The sequence below is a fragment of the Dermacentor albipictus genome, chromosome 2 (assembly GCF_038994185.2).
Source record: "Dermacentor albipictus isolate Rhodes 1998 colony chromosome 2, USDA_Dalb.pri_finalv2, whole genome shotgun sequence".
Lineage (NCBI taxonomy): Eukaryota > Metazoa > Arthropoda > Arachnida > Ixodida > Ixodidae > Dermacentor > Dermacentor albipictus.
The window spans coordinates 40,949,177-40,967,918 of record NC_091822.1 but is presented as its reverse complement, the minus strand read 5'-3'; the positions used below and the strand labels follow the sequence as shown (position 1 = coordinate 40,967,918).

Genomic DNA, 18,742 nt, shown 5'->3' with positions numbered 1-18,742 from the left:
CCGGAATCGTGTGCAAGTTCTTGCTTTGAATCTTTGATGCAGACAACACTGTCAGTACAAATTTAATAACTTTTGCATAACCTCTCAGCTTACAGCAACGCCTTTATCGTCTCATGTAATGGCACCAAACAGATCACCAAGAGAGAAGCAGACACTACTTTCCAGCTTTAAAATATCAATGCCATTGCACCCTCACAGCACTCTTGTCATTCTGCTCTCAGATCCAGATTGCCGTAGGACTCAGTCACACTTTTGGACCATTATCATTATTGGCGATTTCATATGCAACAGCATAGCATTCTTCCAGACAGAAGATCTCTGTACAAAAAGAACTGTATAGAAAAAAATGGCACTTTCATGTCGCTCGTTTGACCGTGCAACACTTTCATGCCGGCGGGTGTGGTGGATGACGGGAAAATTTCCGTGTGTGCCCATCTGCCAGTATCGTTCAAACCATTCGAGGGCTTCACTTAGGGTGCGATGACATAGGAGGGGTACGGGTGCCTAATCTAGGGTCAGGTCGGTGCAGGACCACTTTAGCAAACTTTTGCACTGCGTCTAACTTAATTAGGTCACTGATGTCCTTAGAGGGCCGAAATGACAAAACAAAGGGTTAACAAGAAAATGGAGAACAGTCATTAATGCTGGTTAGACAAGAGAATCCTCAGCCTGGAGCCAACACCATTGGGGGACCTGTCTTTCATTCTTCAGCCACTGTTGATCGAGTCACGGGCACATGTGATGCGCAGACAGTTTATTTTGTGCAGTGGCTGTCTTGTAATCATTCAGTTTACTTTATGCCTGCCTTTCAGCTTGCAATTGTAGACTCTGCATTCCTGCGAGTGTGCAAAGCTGTCCTTACGCTTCTTAACTCTGCGAATTCTGCTCTATGTTCATTGGTTCGAGAAATAGCTGACAGTGAGAAGTTTTAGTGATATTGGCTTGCTGAGTACAGTGTAGTGAATGCACAGCATGTTATTTAGAGCACATAACTCATATTTTTCAAGCCCAACAACAATCAATTCTGGTCTCTCTTGTGATTGCAGATCCTGGTTGCCCTGGGTGATGTCTCCAAGGAAGAAGATGTTGTTGCCATTGTGAACGAAACGCTGAAGCACTTTGGCAAGATTGACATCCTCGTAAGTCTGTGTTGCTAAATCTTAGTAAAGTGTGAAAGGATAGATTTGGCGAGCTGACACGGTGCTCTTTCACTGTGCTTTTTTTCCCTTATATTTGTGCTCTGTGAAGACCATCAAAATGTCTGAAAGGCTGTGCTGAGGACAGGATATAAGGATACTGAAGGATAACTATTAACCAGATATCTATTACTAAAGGTGCTGACACATAATTTCCAGGCTCTATTTAATTCTATCTATCAAAAATTTTGTTTCAGCAAATTTATTGCTTCTTCAGCATCATAAGGACACAGCAATACAACAGATTAGGAAATACTGAAATTTCTTCTGCTTGTTTTGCTTAGTGAGCATCAATTCAATCAAGCCTCATTTCACAACATACAAAGGGAATACAGACTACATCCGTTATTGTGATCTTGACAGGATCAATTAAATTGATTGAATTATCTGGTGGGCAAGCCAAAAAATGTCCAGACTGCTGCTTCATTTTGCAGTATTTATCCTATTATAACGTGCCTCTGAACGACATGCACACCCACTTAACATGCATTTAATTCTCGAACTACTATCACATGGCCACTTTTTGTGATTGAGCCTGATCATGTAATTCTTCAGTTACGATTTTCAAAGCTGGTGGAATAGAACCAGTTGCACAAAAAAAATTTTGATCTCGATTGGGCTCAATTGTGCTTGAAACTGCCCATTTAACACCATTGTAATGTGCACCCATACGTGTGCACAGGGTTCTGCATGAGAGGGAGCTAATTCTAATCAGACCGACCCTCCCCACCCCCCACCCCTAACACATGTCCAGCCCCTCTGAAATGACCTCTGCATTATGCTAAGAGATGCAGTGCTAATGATGATGGCCCTTCAAACCTTAATCTATGAAGCCATATTTACAGCTGACCTGTTGCATTTTTCTCAAAAAATTCGGTCGTATCAAAGGTGCATATCAGTAATACAAAGTGTGATGCTTGAACACATCTGAAGTGTAACAGGTACTGTTTGCAAAATCTGATTATTTTATCAACATATTAATTTTTGTGGGACCCTGGAGCAAGAGAAATATCCACGCTTCGATGAACAGAATGACTGATCGGTTAAAGGAACCAGGAAATGTACTTTTAAGCAATAAGAGCCATTTCTTACGGAAAAAATGGCTCAGAATGTAATCGCAACAATAAAAAACAAGCATCACTGAAAGCCGGCCCACTTAGAATTGATTCACCGTGAAACGTTGCTCGTCCTTGTGTTTTTTTCTTCATCCCTGTCTGCTTGCACAGAACTTTCACGACGAATAAAAACAAATGCTTGAACATGGAAAACAAAGATGTCAATGCCGAAAGCAAAAAAAAAAGTCATGTGAGCACACAGGTGCCACATATTTTCGGTTTACAAACAATATGCTCCAAGCAACATTCAAACAGCATAATTGAGCAGATGCAAAAGAAAAAAAAAGGCACATAATGAAATAAGAGCTAGCATAAAATATAACTGCTTAAGCTGAGATGTGCAGAACTATACAAGTGATAGGCAAGCATGGGTTTGGTCAGCGTCGTGGGATAATGCAGCCTCTTCCGCCATCTGTTGACCGAGAAAAAATAAAGCCTAATTCTGAGGTGTCCAGGTCAACACAACCTGTCCTGAAGAGCAGCCCATGCTTGCTTGTTTCAGTTCCTTCTCACTTGCGGTTGTTGCAAATGGCAGGAATAAGATATTCATGACAAAAGCTTGGGTGCTTTCAATGTAAAATCAGAATATGATCAAAAGTGATGGATGCTGCAATTTCTTGCTCAACAAATGGCAGCGTCAGCCAACAAAGTCGTTCCTGCGACATAGCATCTTAACTTTGTCTTTAGGTGTATTAGCTTGGAAAATGGCCTTTCACATGAGCAATTTGTGGAAAATTGTAGAAAAAAGGTTTAGAACACGAAAAAAATACTTGAGCATAGAATCCTCCAACCCATTTTTCCTGAGTGAATCAAGCCAGTCGTAGGTGGTCATGTTTGCTTTTTCTTTACTGGTTCTAGAATCTAGACGTAAGCTGTCTGGATCTGTCTAAAAAAAAGCTACAAATACTAGCTATCTGCTCATCTGCTGCAGTAAGGTTCAGAAGGATCTGCATGGTAGACACGAGTCCCAAGTCTCTTGTCTGAATCTTTCCTTGATTCTGTGAATGAAGGCATCAAGCATCGGGAAGAATACGCCAGTATGAAATGCTTCCTTTTTGTTGCAATGAAACAATAATTTGCCCAGTTTTGATCAATTCGCTTCAATATTGTTCGTCTTCAAAGGTCAGGAATATCGATTTCATTCAATCTGCATACTGTCCAAGCATCCGAAAACATCCTTACAAAGACTGTTTCATCGTGCCTCATTTCTTGCAGTGCTCTTTGCAGGTGCCCGACTTCATTGAGTGCAGTAGCGAGGTTAACTTTAGGGTCCTGAACAGGGTGAGCTATTTCCATGCAGCATACAAAGTCCAACCTCATCAACTATGAAAGGAGTCCCTTGCCTCTTGCTCTCGTCTCGGGGTGCTCTGTTGCTTTCACAATCTTCGTTGCACCGCTTGACAGCTCAGTGTAGCTCTCATGAACAGCCTTTACAGCTTCAGCATGACATACCCACCGTGTCATGGACAGTGACTTCAAAATTTTCAACTTTATGCCAACAGTGTGGGGAATTTGCTCGAATACAGCATGGTGCACAGCACTACTTCCAATGATGTATGCAAGCTGCAGAACACCAGAGAAATCTGACAACAATCTGTTTTTTGCTCACAACAAACATCCATCCACAAGCACAAGGTTCAAGCACTGTGAATAGCAGTGAACGTACATATTCTGCTCTTTGCACTTGGCCTGAACGCCAGACATGTGTCCAGGCATAGAAGCCCAGTCAAAGCAGACGATGGTCACTTAATGCCACGATACATTGTGGGGTCTGATGCGGGATTCTCGCATCGTACTCTTGGGACAAAGGAACGACAACACAGTAGTGCAAACAATCACAAGGGCATTTATTGCACCTTTCACACAACAATGCCTGCTAGCCGAGTTGCTATCCACAAAACATGCCGATGGGCGCGCGACAAATCTAGAAGTCCGACTCACCGCGTCCTCGCGAGCGAATATGTTCGCTCCATGCTGGATCCCAACGCCTGGTCGTTCGCGTGTATGGTCACGCGAATCGTGGTGCGTTCGAAGGCGGCCACGCGAGGCGGTCTCGCAGATGCATCGGTCGCCGCGCGCGCGGAATGTCCGCGCTGTTCGGCGACCCGCCGGGGAAGAGCGTTGCTGCACGTGCGGCACGCTTGCTGTCTCGAACCCAAGAGAGAGCGCCTTATCGCAGCCGCACCAAAGTAACCGCGCAGCGGCGCGATGCTCGCGCCATCTCTCGCACCACGCTTGTACCACTCGGACTGCCGCGTGTGCGGCGAAGCCGCACTACAGGAGACGCGCTATGCGGGAAAAACGTCAGGGGAGGCGCGAGGGTCGCGCATCCCCACATCCCCCCAACCTTAAATCACTTCTTATTCCGGCGAAACGTGACACGGTTCAACATTAACCCGTGCTTCGCGAACAAGATAGTGCAACAGTGGTCGCGCCGAAGAAATGTCCACACGCTGTCCGTAGCATGCGAGCCGACATTGTCCTTGGGTACACCGCTGGCGTCCGCCGGTCACAGCAGCGGCTTTGCAGCCTCGACGGCACGATCCCAGGCCAGGGCTCCGGAGACGACGACGCAGAAGTCGGTACGAGCAAGCGTCGCTCGCGCCGACGCGCCTTGCTGGCAAGAGCCGCCGTAGCTGTCGATGACCGCCGGCTCTTTTGTCCGCTGCCGAGGGTTGTGAGCTGGATACAGGAGGCCGCCGAAGTCGCTGCGCCGAACTGGCCACAGCATCTCCATCGCCCGGGGTGACTCGATCGTAGTCCGGGGCAGCAGCGCAGACGATGTGCAGGTGACAGCAAGCCAGGGGTGACTCCAATCACGCTGCGTAAACTCAACACACTCGGCAAACACTAAAGTAGTGCAAGGGAGAGGAATTCTGCATGCGTATCGCCCACGTGGTACGATGTTCAACTCGGCTAGCAAAAGATCGGGCAGCTACTCAGATGCTAAGTTCACGTGAACGAACCTCGCTTTCTTGAGTCGAACGAGTAATTTCAATTCGTGCGAGGCTAAATTGAATGAGGGAAGCAAATTGCAACACCTCAACGCCATGGTCCACCGGGTTGTGTCCCGCCACGTGCGACAGGCAGCTTCGTAAAGCCTTAGGCCTAAAGCGTCGCTACTCTGACAACAACCGGCATCCAACAAACAACACCCAAAATGGGCGCAAAACAGGCAGCCGCGAGGAGACGTCAGCTCTGTGAGGTGGTCCTACTCCGCTCGGTGCACACAGCATCCGAGTTGACGGCGCCCACCGTCTCAGACGGTGTCGGAGCGCCCGGTGCCAGGCCGCAATACCAGTCAGCCCGTAGTGGCACCCGTGGCCCGCGGCCACCCGGCTCCCAGAACCGCGACTTCATCCGAGTCAAAGAGATAGAAGAAGCTATTTACATAAGAAATTCGGACCACCCACGAGGCTTCCGTACTCACTCGCTTCAGGCTTGCCACTGCTCCGCGGGCGCTCAGCCTCGCTCTCCCAGGATGCAGACCACGTGGCTCTCGTACCAACGAACCCAGACGAAAATGGGAGGTCAATTTCCAGCTGGAAAAGGGTTTTCCAGCTTCATTTCCTGCTGGCTTTTTCAATACCAGCTGGAATGAAAGTTTTTCAGCTGGAAATGCGGCTGGTAATCACATTATCCAGCTGGGCCAGTTTCCAGCCGGACATGGTCCAGCTGGAAAATGATCGCTAGACTGGATGGGCTGCCAGCTGAAGCTGGAAACAGCTAGGAATGTTCGCTGGTTTTAGCTTGCAGTGAATTGTGAAAAAGTGAGTATGTTTGCATTCCCTAGTACACATTAACTAACTTGAAAGCTAGGCAATTAAGGCTTAGCACTTTTTCTGAAATCCTGAAAGTTTTCTTTTTGTTTCTAATACACAATTATTTTGTTCTGATGGGCTTGTTGTGCCTTGCACAGGAAATTCGAGAGTTGTGAGAGTGAAACATTTTAGACCAAGTTTTTGGTTCCAGGCTCATAATTTACTGTCCTGCTTTTCTGTTTGCTTATAGGCAACAGAAATGATTAAGGTACAAAATTAGATTGTAATTCATTTTCAAGACAATAGTATTTGATACAGGACTGACTTCATTCTATATGATGTGCTTCAGAAATATATGTCCCTTCAGCACATATGTGGATATATGCTTTTAGTGTGCAACACTAAAAATATAATCTCTTGAAAGAAAATAATAAAATTGGTCGTATGAACAATTTTTTATTGCAATTGACAGGCAAAAATATGTGTGGGAAATGACACCTTATAAATGGAACTAGCGAACATCTTGAAGTATGTCTGTTCAAAGCATACAGAATGGCTGCGACACATATTTTGCAACTTATTAGGGGGATCAATAAATGGTAGGACAAAAAAGGACAACATACGGATGGAACCATGTGTTGTTGCACATGGTTTCATGTGCAACAATTGCTTAAACTGCTGACAATGCAGGAGAATGCTTGGATAGCATTACGTTTATATGAAAACAATCCTGAATTATTACACATAGTGGCGTATTGAATCACAATGTAGTACCAATGAGTGCATCTGTTCTTTGTAATCAAGCGAAAACACCAAGGTGTAACAGTGGTATACATATAGCCACCTTAGGTAATTTGCTCATGCCTGCTTGTACAAAGCCTGCATGATATTCAATATTTTCATAATAGAAGAGTAACTTTGAAGTTCTTGCAACATCATACAATTACAACATACAGAAAAGGCAGTTAAGTAAGTCTCGCAAGTGCTGTGGGCATCTATGCTAAAGCAAAGCATCTGACTTGCTAAGTGGCTGTCAGAAGCAGACTGATGGATACCCTGTAAGCAGCTGGTCTTATGCAGCACGACTTGGATGCAAAATGTCCTGCTACGTGTAGTAAGAGATATATTACTATCTCAAGTACAATACACTAGCACAATAAGGAAGTGCTTCACATGCATGCGGCAAACAGAGGAAGGAAAACTTTTCATCTCTCAAACACCTGCTTACAAGTGGTTTCGTTGATGAATCATGGAGACTGCAATTAAAAGATGCCAAGCACCGTCAGGAGTACAAAACAAAACACAAAGAAAGCAAGAGTACTTGCAAGCACTAGGCAGTACTGAAGATGACTAATTTTTATTTGATTCATGACAGCTTCCTAGCTAAGGTTTTCATAAACCTTTCTAGTTTCACTTGACAGCAGCTGCTGGGTGTTGCACCTTGAACCTACTTGGTCGGTACTGAAGTTAGTTCAACATCATATGGCATCTCAAAGAGCTAGTGATCGCGAAAAATAAACTCATGAGGTTATGTACTTTGCAGGCAGTACATGCTACTATAGCCTAACTATCAGATCATCAAATTGGATTTCTTCATTTGTTACCCTGTCCTGACCAATATTCTGCATATGGCAACATCTTTCTAAGGATGAAGAGAGTCTTATACCTACTGGAGCACTGATGGACCTGTGTTCGAAGTCTACCACTGTACACTTTATTTTTGACGCTATCTGGCTGGACAAGAATAAACCAGGGGCCAATCCTAATGCTTCACATTAAAAACTTTGGTGCCAGAATTTTTTTATTGTCAGCTATTAGGTCATCAAAACCATTCAGAAGAGTTAACTAAATCACAAAAGTACTCGTGGTTATTAAAACAAAAATATATGCATGGTCGTATCTGTGCACCAATCTTGAGCAGACATTCATCACCTCGTTTTTTTGCGTTCTTAATGTGCTCACTTGGCAGGACAGAGTCAACAGTGTACACTTCAGAAATAATAAAGCAGTGTTCTCCCGATGGTTCTCTGGAGCAGAATATTCTTTTTACCCTGGCATAAGTGCCATCTGGAAAAACAATAGCAGTGCTATTTGTTCTGACATGTTTGCTGTATCGCTCTGATGCAATTACAGTGCACCCAACCTTCATCCTACGAAATTCAACTATTTGCTTTCCCTGTAGTTCTGTATGGGCAGAAAAATCATCATGAACTGTCTCAGGTTTGCCTAGAGAAGTAATGTTTTCCAAGCATTCTTTTGCAGCACTTTCTTTGATCAACGAAAGTGCATAGTTGCTTGCACGTGCTTTCAGGGCTAGCAGACTGCTGCGCAAGAGAAGCCTGCTAGCAATCTGCAAGGCCACTCCATTGGCAGATGTTATTAGCTTCAAGAGCCTGCCCATATTTGTTTCAAATGAGAAACAAGAATGTGCCCACAGAGGTCCAAACAAAACAACCGACTTTGGCAAATGTAAAAGCTGGTGCACATTGTACGTCATGTTGCTCCGGCCGTACAAAAATTCAACACCAACGACAAACTCTGTAAGTAGTTCTGTGCTGAGGTCTACATCTGCACGTGAAATAGAATCCTTTAGCAGGATGAATACACCTGATGCAGGAAGGTTCCAGTGAGTCATATACTTGTCCTCAAGCACACCAGCGAGACAAGGTACACTGTAATAAAGCAACCAGTACTGCCATTCTGAGGCGTTCCAATATTTTCTAACCTGCAGCGGTCGTGGCTGACGGCTAACACATACAGGCATTCTTATTTCACCAAGCCGTTCATTTATAACCCTCACAGTAGAGGGCATGCCACAGTAATAATCTACTCCTGTATCAGAGAGCCACAATTCTGTCAACTGTCTTGCGACACCAAGTAGAACACAATGCATGTAATCTGGGCACCATGACCAAGCAGGGCTAAAACCGGGTAAGTTAATAAGTGGAGATGGGCCCTTGACTCCATGTACAGTAGTGCCAGTACGACAAGCCACCTTCATGTCCACCAAAGTTTCTTCGTCAGTGCGATCAGGGTAGAGCTGATCCAAGCAGTATTTGATAGTACCTGTTAAAAAAAGCAAAAGTATACACACAGCAAGTTTAATTTACGGTAACTGAATCACACTTCCCTCTACACTGATCCATACTAGAGATAAAATGTGCCGAATACTCAGCCACATAGACTGGCACATTTTTTTGCAGTGGTAGCATGTATTTTAACTGGTCCAGCTTTCTGACCACAGCAAAAGAGCCAAGAGTGGCATAGGACTTGCCTTGTACATTGGTTCCTGGATGGTAGCACCAGCTACAACCAAAGTAACCGTTGAACTGGACCATTTGTTGCATTGCAGCTCTGGCAGGTGCATCTGCACAGCAACATATGCAGAAAACCTGCAAAATAATGGAATATCATGTGAATATATACTCAAGAGTTGTGTCGTAAATGTGTTAAAATTTTCTGTTCGGGATCATTTACCTTAGAGCGTACTTGTGCGCCAGCAAGTGTCCACGTGATACCAGTTGCATTTAGCTGCTCCAGTTGATGCACAAATGCCTGCAGCAGCATTGGCATATTTGGATGCTGATGCCCATACCACAGGAGTGGTGCCATTACATTGCTCCAACGCAGCCGGGGTGGTAACTCATTTAAAATTATTTGCACAGGCCATATGCTGTACTTTGACGACTTGAACACAGGACTGCCATCACTGTTCACAGTCAATGTTAAATCATGAGTAGCCATCCCAACCTTTTCACGTGCAGTGCGGTATTGATGGCCATCCAAGATGTCAGTCATTAAGCTATTACTGCTCTGTGGCCGGCTGAGGTTTGCTGCTAGCGCAGTGTTGGCTGTCTTGCTAGAAAGAATTGCCATCAGCTGCTTCTCAATTGGCAAAGTTACAAAAAGGCTGCCTGTGCGCACAAGATCACGGCCTACATATTTTGTGTTGCAGACTGTACATTTGACTTCTAGTTTTTGACGCTGCTCCAGGCATCCCGTTGTTTTAGCAAGCAGATGCTTGCAATCTGCGCAGTAAAAATTGAAAATCACATCCTTCATGTCAATTCCACAAAAATTCTTGAAGAGGTATTTGCTTTCCGGAAAACATTTCTTCTCAAAGAGGTTGTTGAAAAGCTTCTGAATGTCTTCAATTGCAGCCCAGGATAGGCCAAATTTAATTGCCAAGTCCAACAGCAGCATATAGGCATCTCCTCGGGTGACTGTTCCACCTTCAATGAATGGTTCACAGAGTTCATCAGCATCTATATCTTTCGGATCACCGCTCGGACACGCACTATTTTCGCCCGGCAAACAGTCTTCGTTCGCGGACACCGGTTGGGAGAAAGATGCATCGGAAGTTGGGTGTTCACCATCACTAAAGTCACTGCAGTCTTCATCACTGTCCTTCTCTCGGGTTAAGTCTGTGTATGTAGACTCATCACAGATTTGGTCCTCGAGAGAGTTTGCTGGCGATGTTGGCGATCTCGTTGATGTCATAGGCGACTTGTGACCTTTTGGTGTTCGCGGAGCGGCGCCAAGTGGATGGTGAAGGAGCCACTTTGTTGACTTCGGCATGCTGCTGCTTGATCCAGGGTCGAGATAGACTTTACGCCTTTTTCGCGGTGCCATTTGGTATCCAAGACAAGTACAGCTATGTAATCGCGAACGAGATAAAGCTCTTGATCCACGGACAAACAGAGCGTCGAGAGCGCGGACCACATGCGTATGGACTAAAATCTACCATAACCTTTTGTGCTGCAGCACTATACCCCGCACCGCAAATGCTCCGCAACCGTGCAATTTACAAACTCTTTTGGTAAAGAGTCATATATTGTTTATAAATGAATAATATACAATAATACATGTTAAGAAGTATGAACAAATACCCTTTATTAAAAATGTACTACCATTTAATGTACGCACATGCGCGATCTACATGTTGGCGTTCCAAACCCTCCGCAGAACTCCAGAGCGTGAGAAGGCCAATTAGTGTTCCTCCGCAGTCCGCGCATCTGAGCGCGTGGTGCGAGTGTCGTTTGTCGTGGTGCCGCGCGTTTGTGTTGTGGATCGTTTCGCACGCGTGCATCGTATCAGTAAGCGCGATGTTTGCTCTTGTGCGATTTGTTGAAGACAAGACAGACAAACGATATGTTATACCGGTAACCGATGTCAATAACTTCCATCCCGAAAATGAATTGGATTTTGACAATACGATGCCTTACGACGCATACTGGCGGGACGAAGACAATGAGGAGAACAGTGGCGTATACGTCGTACAGATTCTCAAGTTCGCAGGTAAATACTTTGTTAGAGTGCCCTGCTGATTAAAAAAAAAAGTGCAGTTCACAGAATTGTGATATCGTTTTTCATTGCCGAGTTAGAGTTAATTGTAAACTTCATAGTTTCGTTTTCTCAAACTTTTCAATTTTCGACAATTTTAAATAGTTGACAACCGCAGTAAAAAATTAGAAACCAGCATTCACTAGATATTAAGTTTTGCTTTTAAGTGCAACAAACCTCGTCGAATTTGATGCAATGGTTGTCGAGAAAAACGAATTCTCCTTTTACATGTATTTAGATAGGAGCACCGGAGCTAAAAGTTAGCTGCACCGACTTTTCTGGAAATTACTGCCTGTCGGTTGAGTGTATTAGAGTAAGGATACTGGCTGCGCATAAACTTGTAACAATTTGAGCACGCACTTATAATACTTGTATATTGTTTTAAAGATACGTATTTAAGGGCTCGGCAAATTAATATGCTGCTCGAAACATTGCATTTCAGTGTGAAGTGTAGGGGAGTGGACATGTCCACTCCCCTACGCTTTACACTTTGAAATGCAATGTTTCGAATTCAGCTGGCATCTGGCAGGCAGTGCAAGGAGACGTTTTGCGGCGCTTTGACCTCATTAATTGGCATTATTTCAGCATTAACCGTATGGCTTCGAAGAAGCCGTCAGAAAATACAAATTGGTGACAGCGGTGGGTGGGCGAGCGAGCGCCGCTAAAGCCTGGGAAAAAAAGCGAGCATGCCAAAGGCACATCGCGGAACGGCAAGCCTGTGCCACTGACCTTGCAGTGGCACGGACCAACTGCCTAGCATGTTAAATTACGGTGCGCTTATACTTGCTACTTACTACCGCTTTAATATGATCCTTCTTTGCACGATACCGGCACAGTCTGACGGCGGTGAAATGGCTGTTGCCCACTCAATATGCCTTCGCTTGATCGGGACTCGGATAATTACACTTTTGACAATAAAACCACGTGTCAGCAGAAATGTATCTATGCTAAATATATTAAGGGTTACTATAGCGTTTCTTGATATATAGTTTTCCAAATATGATTCAGTCAATGAAACATGTCTGTTGTTTTATACTCTTTGCAGCCACAAGGGAAGAGATGGCAAGAGAAACAAAAAACAAGAGAGTGCCCATTCCACCGATCAGGCTGTCAGATGTGGAGGACTTGCCCCTCTCTGAAGGGGATGTGAATGCTAAAAAGAAGAACATAAGACAGGTACATGCATATTTTGCTTTGTCTATACACAGCTCCAGACTACTAAGTTTTTAACAGTGTCACTAATTTCCAGTATTGTCATCCATTATAGCAGGACAAGGCCAAGCAGGCAAATCAGGCTGCATCAAGAAAGCAGCAGTACGAGGCTGTTCTCCGACAGCACATGGCACATGCCCTAAAGAATGTTGACGTTGCTAAGGAGGCTGCTGCACCATTGCCCACACCTCGCACCTCCACCAAACAGTCACGAGGGTCACAAGTATGTAGAAGAGAAGCAAGTATCTTGCAGTGTCTGAAAGACCAACACAGCTGTGCAATGTTAACTTCTGACGTGCCTTTCTTGTGCTGCGAGGTATTACTGCATTGATGGCATGCTAACTTGCAAACACCTCGTCACGATATGCTGGAAGAAGTGGTCATGGATGCAGCCTCTTTTTAAACTGATAGCAATGAGCCAGGGAATTGATTCACACCTTATTTTGCTTACGTTGTGTTTGCACTGCATTGTTAAAACCCCATATTGACTGAGATGCACAAATTTATGCTTTTGCGTACATGCTGTAAATGTAGGTTAAGGCATCAGCAGAAAGTGACTTCGTTAAGTGTTGACTTATGCAAAAAGGTATAAAATACAGGTGGGTGACTTTAGGTACACTTTGAGGAGCAATTACTAATGCATAAAAGCTAGCATATAAACCAGTACAGTAGTCAGTATGTGGCACAATGTTGCATACCCTTTTGGCAACCTATTTCTCTCTGCTGTAGCAAAATTTGGGAAATAAATGGAATGACTAGTATCTGGAGGCTCTTGCCCACTTAATTATTTAAGTGCCCACAGTCTTGTGTCTTCACATTTGTAATGGGTACCTGGTATGTGACCATAATTGTAAGGTACCATTGAGTTGCTGTCAAGTTGCGATATCATGAATTTGTAAATGCCAAAAGGGTAAATCGTTGGGCAACTTGGTAGCAGCACGTAATAATATTTTATGCAGCATGAAAATGGTTTTACGGAAACAAAGAAGTACAGATGAGAAGAAAGACACTTTTTCTGCTTTTTTATTCTAGAAAATGATTTGCACATTGCACAAACCTTCACCATTAAGAACTTTTTTTATTGGCTTCTTTAAGCTTACCACTGTTTCCCTGTGGCCTGAAGAATGTCATCTAACGATCTCATGTATGGGCAACCTTGTTCTCTCTTACCTTCCGCTTTGGCTAGCATTAATTTGTGCCCCTTGAGACAAACCCACATGGCATGACCAAATAATAAGACTTGTTTCAGTACTCTTGCTTTGATAGAAGATTTGAAATTTATCTCCCGTATCACCGATAAATCATTTGGCAATCCATGGGATTCTTAAAGCTATATGTCAGTACCAGAGATCAAAAGAATTTATGATAAGCAGTAGTCTGATGCTGTACACTGCACCACATCATTTTTGAGTTATGGAGTGCCACGACAGTCACACTTTCTTTTTTTTACATAGCACATGCTGTTTGAGTTGTTCTTCTAAAATAGGATATTTCAGCACTAAAGTGTGCACACTTCAGTGCAATTTTGTTGAACAGTACACCAACAAATAGCAAAAACGTCTTGGCATACTGAACGTGATGTGTGAAACTTGATGTTCATTTTAGGATCAGCTTGAGAGTGAAGACACAAAACCATGGCCTACAGAAAAAAAGAACAATGGTGTTGCTAATGCTTTTTGTGGATGATAAAGGCATCACAATAAACTACGTGGAAGGTCCCCCTGCTACCCAGCTTAGCACCCACGTCTCTGCCAAATATCTTTCTTATTAGTCACTTTGATCAAACATTATGGGTGTAAAGTTACTGCAGTTTGAGAAAATTTCACGCTAGCCGAGATACAATATAGGGAGCCCCAGCAATGGTGCCACAATCTTGGTGCATACCCCAATTTTGTTGTGGGAGTGTTCAATGGAAAAAGTGTATGCACCTCATAATTGTTTTTTTTTTCACAGGTCAAAAGGAAGGTGTATGATGAAACCAGCGATTCAACAGACGAGGAATCGCTGGTTTCTTCAAAAGAGCTAATAACTGCATGAAAAGATGCAAAATACTGGAAAATGCAGTGCCGCATTGAGCGGGAGCACAATGCATCATTGAAAAAACGCATAGAGTTTTTGGAAAATAACATTAGAACACAGCTGAACAACTGTAAGCATTACTTCATATTTATTGTAGTTGAGTGTATTATATGCTGTCTAACAATGACCACTTTTCATGTTTTCCTAGTTGCCCAAATACTTGACATGCAGAGACGCGAGAGATGTGAAGGTAAGCAATCATAAATGCAGCACTGTCAGCTGTAAGGTACCTAATATCCTGTATTATCAAGTGATCATCAAAGTGTCACTACTGAAGCTATATTCCTGCAACATTTAATAAAACAACTTATTTGCACTCTTGTGGCAAGTTTGCAGGTGTATTTAACAAGCATTCTGTACAGTATATATTGTGTTTGTGTAGCCAACTATTTTTGTTAAGTATTCTGATAAGAGAGAAGAGAAAGCTTTGCATGGGGAATTATAGCATGGACATTTGTATGGGATAACAGCAGTTAAGCTAAAGACTATGAATACATAGTTTCTTTTCCAAACAGGTACATCAGCGCAAGTCAAAGTAACTGAAGTGTATAGTTGCACGCACAACTCAAAGTTTTCATTACACAGGTGTGAGCCAGCACAGACTGCAACAGCAGTTGTATTGCTGCTGGTCCAACAGCTAGTCTCAAATGGCCACTGGCCGTAAGAGTACTAAGTGTACCAGCAATATCACTCATTGCACATTTATGGTGACCAAATACATATGTATCTCAAACTTTTTATTGTACAGGTGAGAGACGACAAAATCTGGAAACACCACTAGTGGCACCTGCTACAGAGCAGCCTCAACGAGTGGCTGCTTTTATCGAAGACGGTGAATGTACTTGCAACATTGTTAATTGAACGAAATTTTGATGTGTACCTATTTTAATTATACTTATTGTTGTCTGTCTCACATTTGCTGCTTTAGCACCAGATTTGCCTGTGCCAGACGCCTTAGACGATACGAATGGATGCCAGGATGGCAACTTTGAGGCCACATCTGATGGACGTGTGAGTATGGTTGTTGCTCACCTATACCACAAATTTATCGTTAGCACCCAAATTCAAATAAAACTTGTTCTTCGAGCTCTTCACGTGCATGTGTTATAAGCAGCAGTTGCCTCTAGTGCTGTAATACTAGTTGACGCTGTATATAGCAATAAACACCTTTTTTTCGCTTTCTTCCAGTTCCACTTGTCTGGTGGAATTTTCGTCACGCCTGAGCAAGTGGAAAAACTGTTCAGAAATAAAAAGCCTAGCATCCTTGTGAGAGACACGGCCCAGGTGATCTGGGGCAATGAACTATTGGCAAAAAGAAGTGTCAGCGGCAGACTCGCACCAACAAAAAGTGGCAGCAGCGAGCAGCCATCCAAGCAGCTGACGCCTGCAAAGGTGGAGGTTGTTTATGGTAGGTACGTATTGCGTAAGGTTTGGTAACGAGTATGCATTTTTCCAGCTGATCACTGTGATCATCTTTTGAGATACATTATTTTGATTATAGATTGTCTGCGGCACTGGGGAAAGATACACAACCAGGACATCGGCGCTGCGGAGCGTGCTCTGCCAAGGACCCTCAGTGAAAAAATTCAAGATGTAAAAAGAAAACTTCGCCTTCCACACTGAGAAAGTGCTGTCAAGTACTAGAGTACCACTGTAAATATTTCTAAATATACGTACATTGTGTTTTTTACTGCTGGAGTTTTGTCCTCTATGCATATGGCTGAGTGGTTGCTCAAAACAACCAGCTATATGCCCTTCTCCTTGGAAGAAAAGCACTGCATGGAAGTGCGAAACGTAATCGATCCTGTTAAACTTTCTTTCCAGAGCAGAACTCAGCTTGGTTTAATTCTGTCTACCTGAAGGACATTTCCAGCTCGGTAGCTGAGACTCCAAGTGGGAATTGCTTCATTTTCAGCTGGAAACGGCTTCGATTCCAGTTATTACAGGAACCCTTTCAAGCTAGATTGAGAGCATTCTCTAGCTGGAACAGGGACACTTTCCAGCTGGAATAGGAGCACTTTCTGCAGCTGGAAAGAGGAGCAATTTCCAGCTGGAAGAGGTGCAATTTCCAGCTGGATCAGAAGTTCCAATCCCGGCTGGAAAAAGTCATTTCCAACTGGAACATTTTCCAGCTGGGAAGGATTTCCGGTTCAATAATACAGCTGGAACTGGAAATTTTTTCCATCTGGGAATGCCATTAAAAAAAAAACACTTGCGAAAAGGCTTAGTATGTTGACATGTTCAAACACATTACAGTCACCGCCGCCTCGCTCAAGAAAGCACGCCGCCGACGCTAGCGATCAAAATCCACGCTAGGCCTACGCTTCGGTTCAAACAAAGGTCTCGAACGAAGCAACACTTAAAATTATCGTCCGATGCCCCAAGAGCCCCACGTTGGGCGCCAGATGTGGGGTCTGATGCGGGATTCTCGCATCGTACTCTTGGGACAAAGGAACGACAACACAGTGGTGCAAACAATCACAAGGGCATTTATTGCACCTTTCACACAACAATGCCTGCTAGCCGAGTTGCTATCCACAAAACATGCCGATGGGCGCGCGACAAATCTAGAAGTCCGACTCACCGCGTCCTCGCGAGCGAATATGTTCGCTCCATGCTGGATCCCAACGCCTGGTCGTTCGCATGTATGGTCACGCGAATCGTGGTGCGTTCGAAGGCGGCCACGCGAGGCGGTCTCGCAGATGCATCGGTCGCCGCGCGCGCGGAATGTCCGCGCTGTTCGGCGACCCGCCGGGGAAGAGCGTTGCTGCACGTGCGGCACGCTTGCTGTCTCGAACCCAAGAGAGAGCGCCTTATCTCAGCCGCACCAAAGTAACCGCGCAGCGGCGCGATGCTCGCGCCATCTCTCGAACCACGCTTGTACCACTCGGACTGCCGCGTGTGCGGCGAAGCCGCACTACAGGAGACGCGCTATGCGGGAAAAACATCAGGGGAGGCGCGAGGGTCGCGCATCCCCACAACATGTAGGCGTGTGAGAACTGCTCGGAGCATGGAAAATACCGAGTCGCTGTCTAACTTTGTAAGCCTTTCAAGAGCAACAAATACCTCCTCCAGCCTATTGTTAATCTTGCAGAAGTACCGCACAATAACTGAAAGTTACAGTCACTCGTTTCATCACACATGAGCGAGATCTTGTTGTATGCACTCAATAACCGAATACATCATGGCTGCACGCAGTGACCCCAAGATGCCATTCTGTACCCTGTAACTGGTGTAGGAGGCATTTTTAGGGCCTGACTCTAGGTGATCCCACAGCATGGGGTCATATTAATTAAGATTATTACTATTTCTAAAAAGAGACTATGCCGTACACTTTCGTCACTCATTGTGCCCTCTGAATGGCCTGCCCCCTTTTGCGACAAGAACTGCATCAGTTAGATGCATTAGCACCTTGCGATTTCATTCTTGTTCTTTTGTTGTTGTTTTTCCTGCTTGAGACGCTCATAATTCGAAGCTTTCATCTAGCATTGAAGCAACTGATCTGCTTGCCTTGGAGCGATTCCGGGACTCGATACTGTTCACATAACCCTCGGATTTTTCTTGCTGATTGAATCTGTCATCTTTCTCCATTTTTGAAACCCAGTAGACACATATGATGGGTCCAGAGTGCCCTTCGATAAACCGCTTCCTTGTGGAAAAACACAAAAAAGCAAAAGACAGTCTTTCAGTGGACTGTATTCAAGCCAGCAGGTTTCAAGCCAGTGCGCACAAAAACTGCACTATTGATTGTTTGCTTCTTTTTGTGCATGGCTGCTAAGATGAGGCTGGAAAGGACCGTGTGCTTGCCTGGCTTTCTTGTCCACCTCATTAATAGGCATTGCATTGCTAGCGACCGGTCATCGTTCTAGCTCTCGTGGATTCATTTGGTGCATCACTGGTGCCGCTGGATCTTGGGGGTACAGTCATCCGCTTGCTGCTGGCAGGAGGTCTTTTTTGACACACCTTGTTTGGGCTGCTCTCAAGAGCTAGTGAGCTGTACTTCAAACAAATAAATGAAGCTTTACGTTAGTCGTTC

The 18,742-nt window shown here is 44.4% G+C and overlaps 4 protein-coding genes and 1 pseudogene across 7 annotated transcripts in view; 2 read left to right on the top strand and 3 right to left on the bottom strand.

The window, feature by feature from the left end:
- LOC139055919 (3-oxoacyl-[acyl-carrier-protein] reductase FabG-like) overlaps window positions 1-18,742 on the top strand; it is a 73,958-nt gene that overhangs the window by 17,763 nt on the left and 37,453 nt on the right. For both annotated transcript variants that reach the window (XM_070533565.1, XM_070533566.1), the window contains exon 3: window positions 1,047-1,139. In XM_070533565.1, coding sequence (XP_070389666.1) covers window positions 1,047-1,139 — 93 coding nt within the window. The remainder of the gene's footprint in view (window positions 1-1,046; window positions 1,140-18,742) is intronic.
- Window positions 3,917-18,545, bottom strand: LOC139056448 (zinc finger MYM-type protein 1-like; annotated as a pseudogene).
- On the bottom strand, window positions 7,297-9,306 carry LOC135919201 (uncharacterized). Its single transcript, XM_070534693.1, has 2 exons — window positions 8,338-9,306; window positions 7,297-7,328 (listed from the first exon to the last, which is right to left on the bottom strand). Exons 1-2 carry the CDS (start codon window positions 9,071-9,073, stop codon window positions 7,297-7,299), a joined length of 768 nt encoding a protein of 255 aa, XP_070390794.1. The 5' UTR covers window positions 9,074-9,306.
- LOC139056449 (uncharacterized) lies at window positions 9,205-10,924 on the bottom strand. Its single transcript, XM_070534692.1, has 3 exons — window positions 9,550-10,924; window positions 9,312-9,464; window positions 9,205-9,219 (listed from the first exon to the last, which is right to left on the bottom strand). Exons 1-3 carry the CDS (start codon window positions 10,702-10,704, stop codon window positions 9,205-9,207), a joined length of 1,323 nt encoding a protein of 440 aa, XP_070390793.1. The 5' UTR covers window positions 10,705-10,924.
- LOC135919204 (BEN domain-containing protein 5-like) lies at window positions 12,457-16,396 on the top strand. 3 transcript variants are annotated; one of them, XM_070533567.1, is made up of 7 exons: window positions 12,457-12,591; window positions 12,683-12,850; window positions 14,581-14,896; window positions 15,455-15,538; window positions 15,635-15,717; window positions 15,895-16,114; window positions 16,208-16,396. In XM_070533567.1, the coding sequence occupies exons 3-7, from the start codon at window positions 14,686-14,688 to the stop codon at window positions 16,327-16,329; spliced, it is 720 nt and encodes a 239-aa protein (XP_070389668.1). In that variant the 5' UTR covers window positions 12,457-12,591; window positions 12,683-12,850; window positions 14,581-14,685; the 3' UTR covers window positions 16,330-16,396. The 3 variants fall into 3 exon arrangements, with proteins under 3 accessions (XP_070389668.1, XP_070389670.1, XP_070389669.1); XM_070533569.1 differs by having other exon boundaries at window positions 12,683-14,776; window positions 14,855-14,896; XM_070533568.1 differs by having other exon boundaries at window positions 12,683-14,896; window positions 15,895-16,118.

Bases quoted from the DNA above. Each gene is read 5' to 3' on its own strand.
- LOC135919201 (XM_070534693.1), bottom strand. From the start codon at position 9,073: ATGAAGGTGGCTTGTCGTACTGGCACTACTGTACATGGAGTCAAGGGC. The intron at 7,329-8,337 runs GTGCTGCAAAAG...TTTTAATTGCAG, and splicing joins ACTTTCGTTGATCAAAGAAA to TCTCCATGATTCATCAACGA.
- LOC139056449 (XM_070534692.1), bottom strand. From the start codon at position 10,704: ATGGCACCGCGAAAAAGGCGTAAAGTCTATCTCGACCCTGGATCAAGC. The intron at 9,465-9,549 runs GTAAATGATCCC...ATTATTTTGCAG, and splicing joins GCGCACAAGTACGCTCTAAG to GTTTTCTGCATATGTTGCTG.
- LOC135919204 (XM_070533567.1), top strand. From the start codon at position 14,686: ATGCAGTGCCGCATTGAGCGGGAGCACAATGCATCATTGAAAAAACGC. The intron at 14,897-15,454 runs GTAAGCAATCAT...TTTATTGTACAG, and splicing joins GAGACGCGAGAGATGTGAAG to GTGAGAGACGACAAAATCTG. The intron at 16,115-16,207 runs GTAGGTACGTAT...TTTTGATTATAG, and splicing joins AAAGGTGGAGGTTGTTTATG to ATTGTCTGCGGCACTGGGGA.